Source organism: Echinops telfairi, unplaced genomic scaffold, assembly GCF_000313985.2.
Source record: "Echinops telfairi isolate 266 unplaced genomic scaffold, ASM31398v2 ScPeMD7_2;HRSCAF=8, whole genome shotgun sequence".
NCBI lineage: Eukaryota > Metazoa > Chordata > Mammalia > Afrosoricida > Tenrecidae > Echinops > Echinops telfairi.
Window position 1 is genome coordinate 12,277,747 of NW_022103898.1, and position 11,439 is coordinate 12,289,185.

The 11,439-nt window shown below is 58.4% G+C and overlaps 1 protein-coding gene across 1 annotated transcript; it reads right to left on the bottom strand.

The window, feature by feature from the left end:
- Positions 1-2,394: 2,394 nt before the first annotated feature.
- Positions 2,395-10,407, bottom strand: NAGA (alpha-N-acetylgalactosaminidase). Its single transcript, XM_004700694.2, has 10 exons — positions 10,323-10,407; positions 9,908-9,982; positions 9,343-9,478; positions 7,598-7,769; positions 6,986-7,163; positions 6,604-6,698; positions 5,789-5,950; positions 4,483-4,680; positions 3,311-3,454; positions 2,395-2,987 (listed from the first exon to the last, which is right to left on the bottom strand). Exons 2-10 carry the CDS (start codon positions 9,921-9,923, stop codon positions 2,853-2,855), a joined length of 1,236 nt encoding a protein of 411 aa, XP_004700751.1. The 5' UTR covers positions 9,924-9,982; positions 10,323-10,407; the 3' UTR covers positions 2,395-2,852.
- Positions 10,408-11,439: the final 1,032 nt, after the last annotated feature.

Consider the following 11,439-nt stretch of genomic DNA (forward strand, 5'->3'; position numbering starts at 1 on the left):
GAATGATGAGGGTAACAAATGTACAAATGTATGGATTTGTACACAATTGATGTATGTATGGATTGTGTTGTTGTATGAGCCCCCAATAAAATGACTAAAATAAACACACCCTAAAAACAAACCTGTTTCTTATACACGTATTTGAGTGCCTCTGGATTTGTCTCTGTAGTCAGTCCAGTCACACCACCTCCATCGTGGCTCCCTCAGAACCACTGGCCTCCTCGTTTCTGGATGCAGAATTACTGGCTGTTATTTCCCCGTCTTCTAGATCCTTTGACTTCTGCTAAGAATTCAGCTGTTATCTTCCTGAGGGTCCCTCGGAAGGGACGAGCCACTCCTCTTGGTGTTTGGTTGTGATGCTGTAAGAGCTCTGAGTGCACCAACTTTGAATGTGTCCCTCGATTTTTCTTAACGTCAAATTTGGGAAACTGTCGGCCATGATCTCTTCAAGCTTATGCCTGTTCAAGCCCAGTGACAGGTACGTGGAGGTCCGATGGATTATTTTTGTTTGAAAAGCTGTGCAATAAACTTGGTTTGTTTTTTTAAAGAAAGAGGTGTTCCCTTGGGTCAAGCAAGGCAGCTGTGACCTGGGAAAAAGACAGCGCACTGGCTGGGAGGGAGGGAGCGAAGCAACGCCCGGAGACAAGCGGACAGTGTGCTGGGAGAACGAAAGGCCGAGAGACGGAATCCATCATCATGGATGGGCTGGGCCCACAATCCGTTCTGGTCCCTCTCCGGAATCCCAGACGTCTTTCCAGTGGTCAGTAAAAGGTGTTTCTCCCTGAGCCCATTGACCGAGGCCCAAGGCAGTGTTTGTGCACAGGCTGACAGGCCTCCGGGGACATGGACAGGGAAGAGGTAGACTTCTGCCCTGAAGGCATCAACTGCCCCAAGGCATTATGTAGGGCAATGGGCCTTTGTCAATGACCCGTTAAAAGGACTTTGCTTACAGGTTCTTTGCAACTTAAATACTCCCAAACCAAACTCCCTGCCGCCAAGTCCATGGCAACCCCTTAAGACAGTGGTTCTCAACCTTCCTGATGCCGTGATCCTTTATTACAGTCCCTCATGTGGTGGTGACCCCCAACCATTAGTTTATTTTCATTGCTAACTTCATCACTGTCATTTTGTTACTGTGATGAATTGGGCGACGTCACAGGTCGAGAACCAAGCATAGACCTGCCCTTCTGGGTTTCTAAGACGACAGCTCTTCAAGGGAGGCAAAAGGCGAGGCTTTTGCCCAGAGTGGGTAGTGGTTTCAAACCGCTAACCTCTGGGTGAGCAGCCCAACATGTAACGGCTACACCACGCTACATAGGCGGACCTCAAAACCCCATGCAGGGAGCTGGGGTGGTTTGTGCAGAAGAGATCCCACAGGGCAGAAGAGTCCAAGACCCGGGCCACGGTTACGGCCCAGGGGGGTCCTAGCTGGCTTGCCAGGCTGCCAGCGCGTCACCAGGGGAGAACCCAGAAAGGTGACAGTCAAGCTGTCCTGACTTAGATTGCTGTGATTGTCAACTCCACCCACCGCCATCACATTGATCCCAACCCCCGCCTACCCACCCGAGGGCTCCGAGGCTGGAAATCTGCAGAGCAGACATCTCCTCTCTCTCCGGGGCAGCTGATAGCTTTTGAACTGCTGACCTTGCAGTGGGCAGGCCTAGCATCACTCACTCTGCTCCCGGGGCCCCTCCTAGGAGGAACAGAAACACATTCAAGACTGAGAGCCCCTGGGCTGGTCTTTGGAAGCCCGCTGGGGATCTGCCTCTCCCGTGCCACCAGGCTGGCAGAGGAGAAAGGAAGGGGGCGAAGGGGTGATGCCAGGGAGAGCAGAGCAGGCCAGGGGGCTCTTGGTGGCGGGGTAGGGGGATAGAGCGCTGAGCCCCGCTTCCTCCAGAGCCCAGGCCGTCTGAGCAGAGCCCTCAGAAAGGGACCGTGCTAGTTGTTGACTCATTTCTGACTCACGGTGACACCACATGAGTCGGAGTGAGCATCTCGGGGTTTTGAAAGCTCTGCCCTTTGAGTGGGGGGGCAGGTTTCCAAGCCCCTCTGTCTTCCGAGGTGCCTCCATGGGCACTTCCTGCTCCCAGTCATGGGCTAAACTGTTGGCACCACACAGAATTCCTCAGAAAAGGCTAAATGAGCAGGAAGCCGCAGCAGGTGGGACAGAGAGGGCCTGGGCTCATGCCACCTGCGGCACCACCCCCACAGCGGCACAGCCCCACTAGCTCCCTGGTGTGAGGGAGGCCAATAGTTCTAGAAAGAACGATGGGGGCCAGAAGGTGCCCCGCAGCTTCCACACTCGCAGCCTTTCAGCCTGTGCCCCTCTCAGTACCACCCAGAGTCCATGTCTGGAAACAGCGGGAGCCCAGGGCCATCCATCTTACAACTCTGGACTCGAGAACAGCTTTATTGGTGGCCCCAAGGGGCTCGCGTCTCCTCTGACCCTGTGGCACCAACCTGCCGCAGGGCTTTCTTCAGGCAGGAAGGCCAATCACACAGCTCAGGGACACCCCAACAGGGGTCAGACCTCTGAGACAAACAAGTCCTGATTTCAAAGTCGGCAAGAAGCTCAGAGGCTGGGCTCCCACAGGGCTCAGGGGGCTGGCTGAGGTGTTCAGTGGGGTCTGCAGGGCCACCGAGACAAGGCGGAGGCCGGGAGACAAGTCCCCAACCTGTTCACAGTGGACACCTGGTGGTGCCTGGCTCTGAGGGGGGACCCGGTATGCTGGGGTCAGGACGCCAAGCGGAGGTGGGAGCAGCAAGCCCTCCCCGCTGTCCCTGGACATGCGGACGCTCCGCACATGGTCTGGACCTGGTACCACCACAGCCGCTGCCGCACAGACTGCCCCTCACAGCCAGGATGTGTTAGGGTTCTTGGTGGGGTACACGTACCACATTACCACCCCTGAAGGGTTGATGACCACTGTGAAGTTAGTATAGGCACGGAGGCCACTGATGGTTTCACCCGTGTAGACATTCTGGACCTGCCGTGGGGAGGGATAGCACCGTGTCAAGGTGAGATTCCCCCCCCCCCCCACCAAGGGAGAAGCCTGGCCAGTGGTCTGGTCTGCCCTACAGAAGTGGCAGCCCTGCCTTTCCCATTACTCCCCACCCAGCACTGAGAGCCGGGCCCACTGAGCACCCCCGGGTAACAGGCTTGTGCCCATTTGTCCACAGCACCTCCGAGAACCCTGCCAGCACCAGTCCCGGCACCCAACTCAGGGGCCACCACAAGTGAGTACCCCACACCCAAGCAGGTACCCGGGAGCCCAGAGGTGGGCGGGCCCCAGGTGTCAGCAGCCCTCACCTCGTAGATGTAGGTGCTGGAGTAGCTCAGGTTGGCCAGGGAGGACTGGTAGTGGTAAGGTATATCCATCCTCCGGCTGAAGAAGACCAGGGCGCTGGCTTTGTTGGACAGTGGCCGCAGGTACACCTCAATTTGGGATTTCTCCTGCACGACACCAACTCCTGACTGGGGGCCTTGTTCAAGCAGGTCCTGAAGTTCCCCCGCCCCGGCTCCCCCTGGAGTTCTGGGCAGCCGTCCACGTGCCCTGTCAGAGAGTTCCTGCTGGAGGGCCCCCCCACCCTCCAGCATTGCGGCTTGTCTACGCCTGCGTCCCGTCCCTGCCTTCCCTGACTCAGCTGCTGCCCTCCACTCCCACCCTGGCCGTGCCGGGCCAGGGCAGACAGACGCCACGTGGGGTCTTGCCTCAGAGCTCGTAGGGAACGGAAGGCAGAGGCAGAGCAGGGACTAGTGAGAGAACCCATGGGGGCGTGGGCCTCGAGGGGGAGCCAGACCCTGGGCATGGTGCACTCTGCCCCCAGAGGCCAGGGAGGCTGCACAGGGGAGCCAGCCTGAGCGTCAGCTGTGTGTGCATAAGGCTCCCTCGCCCACTCCACCACCAGCTCCACTCCACCACCAGCTCGTCGGACAGGGCAGCAGGGCTCTGCCGTCCAGACAGCTCTAGTCAGGAACGGCGGGATGTGTGGAAAGAGACCAGGCTTGGAGGCAGCATTGCTGTCCACCGGCCAGCTCTGCGGCCGTGGCTGAGCCAGGAGACTCCCTCTATGTCTGCGCCTCCCCATTAGTCAGGCCGGGAGCAGCCAGCTTGCCGAGAAGGATCCAGAACGCCCAGCACATAGTAGGTGCTCAGTAATGGGCAACGCTGGTAGCAGAAGTGGTAGTAACAGTGGTCGGAGTCCTAGCTGCAGCAGCGGCACTAGTGGCAGTTTCCCTAGGAACTGCAGGGGGGGCCCCTATTTGGTTGACATCACGGGCTCCCTCCCTGAACTCCGACCCAGGTCTCACGCAGGCATGAGGGGACTGAAGGGGGCTCCTGAGGCAGTTCTAGGCGGCGTCCCCCACATGCCATGGGAGTGGTGCTGGGGAGGGCGGAGCAGTGTTTCAGGGGCCTGTCCGCCATGGCTGCAGTCTCAGGCCACCTGAGATCAGGTCTTCAGCGGCCCCGGCCCTAATACCTTGAGAATCCTGCGCCCCTGGATGCCAAGGGGGTCCTGGTGGATTTTGATCATGAGTGGATTCTGCAGAATGTCCATGTTCCTGGCGGAAATGGTCCGCAGGTCGGTGGACATGAACAGGGGCGCCGCCAGCACTGTCCACAGAGCCATCTGGGACTGGGCTTGCTCGAAGCTGAGGCCAAAGTTCCCAATCAGCAGCTATGGGACAGAAGGGGCTGGTCAGCGCTGCCCTCCTTCCACAGGGAGGCGGCCCTCAGGCGGCCACAACCAGAGGCCAATAGAAGACGGTCAGGGAGGAAGGCTGGGCTGAGCGTGGAGCTCCATGACCACCACGCCCCCGGACGTGGCCTTGGGAGAGTGGAGCCACTGTTGCTTCTGAACCAGTCAAAGGGAGTGATCATCAGCGCATGGTGGTCACAGGAGGTTGAGATGGTTCACGGGGTGCTGTGCATACACAGGGGACACAAGCACCCCACGTGGCAAGAATGGGAAACCAGGCCCAGAAACAGCCCTTCTTTGGCTGCTGCCACCCTCCTTCCCCAAGGGAGACCCAACTGTAGTAGCAGACAAATTATTGCCATGGGAGCAGCACCGAGGGGAGTCGTTGCTAGTTGCCAATGCGTCCTGTTCAGCCCCTGGCCACCCGTGGGCAGTGGACGGCCCCGCCCAGTTTTGGGGGCTGATTGCAGGGTGCATTTCCCAGGCTGCAAACCTTGATGGGAGCGGACGGCCCTCATCTTTCACCCGCTGACCCTCGGGTGGGTTTGAACCACTGACCTTTTGATTAGCAGCCCAACCTTTAGCCCACGGGCCACCAGGGCTCCTTAGAACTCCCAAGGATTCCATGTAACAATTACAGTCATGGCGGGTTGACTAGGTGAGCAGAGAGCTAGAGGTCCTGTCTGTGGAGGGGGACAGGGCTGGGCGCCCTTTGTGGAAAGCACCAGGTCCCACGCTTGACAGAGGAGCTGGAGTTCACTAGGCTGCTGGGGCGGGGGCAGCCCCTACCCTGAGATGTCAAGATCTTCACCCGCAGTGGACCGAGTAGCAGCTCCAGCCGGGGTCCCTAGGGGCCACGTGCTCAAGCTTCAGGGCCAGCAGAAGGCCAGAGAGACCGGAACAGTGGGCATTCCCAGGTCCCTCCCATACATTCAGATCCCAAGTGGGGGCAGGGGGAGGTAGAGCCCTGGAAACCACTTCCCTAGGTGACTTGGATACAGCTGGTTCTGGGGCATATTTTGAAAATGCTGACCTAGAACCCAGCAGCGGGTACCCAGGAAGCGAGGACACCCCTCCCTGTCAGTACCATGTCAGGGTCGTTCCAGTGCCCAGGGCCGGCCACAGGCTGCAGGACGTCCTGGTGACTCACGAACCAGTCCAAGATGTTGAGCATGCTGCTCCAGGAGTCCTGGATGTCCTCATAGTTACGCCACAGGTTACAGGTCTTGGCCAGCGTGGTGTAGTTCACCTGCAAGTGGAGGCAGGCAGAGTCTAGCCCCTACGAGTCAAACCTTCCTGGCGGGGGGCTTACCTGGGGACTGGGAGCAGGGGGCGCACATAGAAGGATGGCAGACCCTGCCTGAGCTTGTTCAGATGGGAAAGGGTCTGAGGAGGCTTGCTTAGGATGGGCAAAGGGAGGAGCAGGTATGTTCTGCTCTGGGGCTGCCCAGTCACCCTCGTGTGCTGCTGCTAGAAACCTGCCCTGCCCTCTCATGCCAGCGGAGACCAACCCACCACCTTCCCGCTGCATACCTACCATCTGCCAGCCTCCTTCCTCCCCACGGTCTACAAGCCTCACCTTTCCTCTTCGTATCTAACATGCAGAAGGGCCCTAGGCAGGCTGCCCTCAAGACCCTTAGGGCTTGGGCCCTGCCAGGCCTCAGCCTCCTGGCCCCCCTGGCACCCTGCAGTGTGTGGCTCATGCAGTTCCCTTAAGTTGGATGCCAGGCCTTTAAGGCCCTTGGATTGGCTGGGGCCCCCTTTGGGGGCCCATCTCTCTAAATAACAAATCAATGCATGAGCAACTAGGAGGAAGAGCCCCAACTTTGGAGGCCTGACACAGATGTGGGGGTGAATTCAGGGTGTGGGGGGCACTCCAGGCAGGTGCATGCAATGACTTACCTTTGGGGGGAGGCCCCCCTCATAAGCTGGCCAGCTGCAGGAGAAGGCAATGGGGTGGCCAGTGGCATTCAGGGCAGCAGCCATCTTGGGGTACCCTGGAAAGCCCCAACCCCAAGTTTTTCAGGACAGGTAAGGCACAAGAAGCGGCCTGGATGGGTCTCAATCTAACCATCTCCCACCAAGTGTGAGGAAACAAGAGACACAAAGGACACCCCACACACACCCCTGCCCAGAGTCCCCACACTTCCTGAGTGGGTCTCAGAGCCAGTAGTCTCCAGGGATCCAAGAACCCCGCCCTCAAGCTCCAGGGTATGGGAAGTTGGGAAACACTAAACCCCCAGAGGCCACAGAGACAGACCAGGCTAGCTCGGGCAGGACCCACCGTGGGCCCGCTCCAGGGAGGTGGAGTAGCAGCCATCCAACTTCAGCATGTCCACCTGCCACGTGGCGAAGGTTTGTGCGTCTTGAACCACCTTGTCCAGCGTGGTGCCTGGGTAACCCATGCAGGTGAAGTTGCCCAGGTCTGCGTAGATGCCCAGCTTCAGCCCCAAGGAGTGAGCCTGGGGGAGTGGGGGTTTGGCGAAGACGTGATGGTGGATACAGGCAGGCCCCTGAGGGTCAGGCCCGTTAAACTTCCAAGTGCTCCTCAAAGCCAAGAGCAGGATCTCAGCTTGTTGACCCCGCCACTCCCATCCCCATCCCTCACCCCCAGGAACCATTTCTTGCCTTGGCTTTGGCTAGCCCCTCTGCCTCAAACACCACCTCTCTGAGATCAGCTCCAGGGCTGCCTCCTCTGGGAAGCCCTCCTAGAACACCAGGCTGGACACAAAGTCCTTCCTGGACAATGAGCCCAGCCTAGGCTTTCATGGGTCTGCCTGGCCCGCTCCCCCACCCCCCTGACCACGACCTGTGACCTGAAGGCCCTCCAGCTGGTCAATGAGCCCTAGACAGGGTGGGGAAGAGGGAGTGGGTGCGTCCCGGCCCGCGGGCTCACATAGTCAGCCAGGAAAGGGATCCCATTGGGGAAGCGCTTGGGATCAGCCACCAGGTTGCCTTGGTTATCCCGGCCACCAATCCAGCAGTCATCGATGTTGAGGTATTTGTAGCCCAGGTCCCGCCACCCGTCCTGTGCCAACCGGTCAGCCATCTCCATGAAAAGCTGCTCGCTGGTGAGGGACAGAGAGGGGGCTGCTCAGTGGCCCCTTCCTCCGCAGTAAACTCAGGCTGCTATCAGGGTGAGCCCTCGCGGTCGGTGGGAGGGCTTAGCAAGGGGACTTTCCCCGAGTGGCAAATGGCCAACACCTTTGTAAGGAGCTACAAGCAAGGTTTTATTGGCAATGCCAACGCATTCTAATGTGTGGGTCCTAACAAACTATGGGTAGTCTTGAGAAGAATGGGAATTCCAGAACACTTCCCTTGTGCTCATGGGGAACATGTCCATGGATCAAGAGAGTAGTGGGAACAGAACTAGGGGATACTGCTTGGTTTAAAATCAGGAGAGGTGTGTGGCTGGGTTGTATCCTCTCAGCAGACTTATTCGATCTGGCTGCTGAGCAAATCATCCGAGAAGCCGGATGACGCGACGAAGAATGTGGCATCATGACAGTGGTGGTTACGAGGTGCCACTGAGTCCGTTCTGACCCACAGTGGCCTTATCCAACCAGAACCAGACCCTGCCTGGTCCTGTGCGGTCAGCAAGTGCAAAGTTGGAGGAAGGCTTCTTAACAACCTTCAACGGGCAGACGACGCAGCCTTGCTTGTGAGGAGAACTTGAGGCACTTGCTGATGCGGATCGAGGATTTCAGCCTTCAGGATGGATGATCACCCAATGTAACGACCCAAATCCTCACCACTGGACCAATAGGTAACATGGTGACAAATGGAGAAAAGGCGGAACTTGTCAAGGATTTGGTTTGGTTTGGATCCACAGTCACTGCTCATGGAAGCAGCAGTCGAGAGATCAGAAGTGTTGCATTAGGCAAACCTGCTGCACAAAACCTCCTTAGAAGCAAAGAGGTGCCTTTGAGGACTAAGGTGCACCTGACCCAACCCATGCGATTGTCCATTGTCTCACATGCATGTGAACGTTGGACACAGAATAAGGAAGACTGAGAAGAATCAATGCATGTGAACTGTGGTGCTGGAGAGGGATATCGAAAGTACCATGGACTGCCCGAAGGACGGACTGGTCTGTCTGGAAAGAAGTTGGCCAGACTGCTCCTTGGAGGCAAGGATGGTGAGACGTTGTCTTACATAGTTAGGGCATGCTGTCAGGAGACCAGCCCCTGGAGGACGACATCCTGCTTGGTAACGTCGAGGGACAGTGAAAGAGGAAGGCCCTCAAGGAGATGGATGGACACAGAGGCTGCAACAGTGGGCTCAGGCATAAGAGCAATGGTGCGGATGGTGCGGGACCAGGCCCGGTTTCATTCTGTTGTGCCTAAGGTTGCTATGGGTCAGAACCAACTACACGGCACCTACTAACAACAACAACACAAGCAGGCTGGAAAAGGGGTGACTGACCTTGGGCGCCACAACTAGTCTGGTCTTAACAGTTATTATCTCTTCTCCATTATCACAGGAACCAAGTATCTCAGAGAGAGGCCCCAAGCAAGTCACATCCCGATGGCTGACTGACCTACCAGGAGTCACCTGACTGCAATCTCTGGGGTGGGTCCTTCCACTCCCTGCCCCCACTCAGCAGAGCCTCCAGGCTCACTGGGCTGGAGGAAGGCTCACCTGATGCAGTTCTGTGGGTCATCTTGACAGTTGATGTTGCAGCGGAAGCGTTCCCAAGCCAACCAGCCCATGGGTGGCGTCTTCAGGAGCCCATTGTCTAGGGCCAGCCCCTGGGTGACAAGAGCCAGCAAGGGCACTGCCAGCCACCAGAGGGGTTGGGCAGGGTGAGCAACTGTGGGGGTCTCCTGCACAGCAACCCCACCCTCACCCCACCCTGCGAGGGCTGCCTGGCTGCACATGAGGGGAACCAGATGTTTGGCTGGAAGTGGAACTACCCTTCATGGCAGCTGATTCCAGCAAGGGAGGAAGGTGAGGTGTCTGGCTGGGCCACCAAGGATCTTGGCCTCAGCGCTTTAGAGGGAAGCTGAGAAGGGAAGAGGCCTCTTTGAAGAGGAACCGATTCCTGAGTTCCCAAAGGCCTTCTGCCTTCCCCGTCAACTTTATAAGAGGGAGCCAGTCTCTTCCCAAAAAGAGGCCTGGACACTGAGAGGCGAGAAGGTGCCCCCAGGTAGTCCCCACCCCACCTGGCCACCGAATCTCTCAGCCACCCCACCTGGGCCCGCACCTATCATCAGCAGCATGGCTCAGGACCGGCCAGAAGTGCTCTGCCCGCTCAGCTTCCTGCAGTGACCTCTGGAACCTGAAAAGCACAGGGGTCGTACCTTGGACTCCCACTGGGCCCCTAAGTCACTCTCTGCCGCACCCACTTCCCAGAGCTGTCCTGTCTCCTGGAACACGAGGCCTTGGACGTTAGTCCTCATCCTCTCTGCGCTTTGGAAGCCCCCCCGCCCCCGCCGCCAGGTCTCAGAGGGCTAGGGCCGACCCGAGGCCCAGCAGGACCGGAGACGTGGGTACAGACAAGCCTCCGGACTTCCTCCCCCCACCCCAGAGCCCAGGTTCCCGCCACCGGCTCCCGAGGGCAGCAGGCTCAGCGTCCCGGCGCAGAGAGCCGCCCCAAGTCCCCGACCCGCAACACGAACCCTTCGATCCGCTCAGATGCGCCTCTTCACGGCCGCGCTCTCGCTCAGTCACCAGATTCCCCCCGCGGGTTCCACTGGGGCGGGGCCTTACGCCAACAAACCTTCGGGACGGAACCTATCAGAATGCCCTTAGCAACGTCCTGCCCCGCCCTGCGAGAGCCCAATTCGAGTGCCCCGCCCCTCGGAGCCTCTCAAAGCCCCGCCCCTCAGAGCCTCCCAAAGCCCCGCCCCTCGGACCCTCTCAAAGCCCCGCCCCTCGGAGCCTCCCAAAGCCCCGCCCCCTGAAGCCCCAGCCCCGCGCGCTCCGGAGGCGGGCACTAGCCGCGCGGGGTTCAGGAGCCCGTGGTTGGCTGGTCCTCTCTTCCGGGTTCTCGTGGGCGGGAAGTGCGCGGGGCGCGGGGCCCACGCAGGACTTTCTCTGTAGAATGAACCCCGAGGGGTTTTGTTAGGAAGAAATGCGAGAAGGCCCAGAAACGAGCCCCACAGTTACCCTCTCAAGCATGCCCAAGCGCGCCCGTGAAGTGGAGGCCGCTGTAGAGTTTCCAAAGCTGCAATCCTTATGGAAACAGACGGCCCCGTCTTTCTCCCGCGGCTGGTGAGGCCGAGCCGCTGCCAACCTGTGGGTTAGCAGTCAAGCACTTTAACCACTGCGCCATCCGGACGCCTTTCAGGAAGGTTAGCAGAGAGCCGTGTGGGCTGAAGACCTGACACTCAGCCACCTGTTATTGCTTATCAACAAGTCCTGCGTAGGCTTTCCTTTCTTCACCAAACACTTACTCGTGCCAAACAATTCATCGTTGGCACCTTCACTGGCATCTCAAACATAAAAAGGCCCAGAACTAATAAACGGGCTTATTGTCTAGTAACAAGTGCCACCTTCATTCACGTCTGCCCGGGTATTTTCCTTTGCCTCACATGCACGTGACAGTCGGACACCGAATCAAGAAGACCGAAGAAGAAACGATGCATTTGAACGGTGGTGCTGCAGAGGGATATCGAAAGTCCCGTGCACTGCTGAAAGGACAAACTGATCTGTCTTGGTAGAAGTATGGCTAGAATACTTTAGAGGCAGGGATCGTGAGACTGTCTCGTACATGCTCTGGACCTTGTTGTCGGG

Bases quoted from the DNA above. Each gene is read 5' to 3' on its own strand.
- NAGA (XM_004700694.2), bottom strand. The intron at 7,770-9,342 runs GTGAGCCTTCCT...GTCCCTCACCAG, and splicing joins GACCCACAGAACTGCATCAG to CGAGCAGCTTTTCATGGAGA. The intron at 3,455-4,482 runs GTATTAGGGCCG...GGTGTCGTGCAG, and splicing joins AGGGGCGCAGGATTCTCAAG to GAGAAATCCCAAATTGAGGT.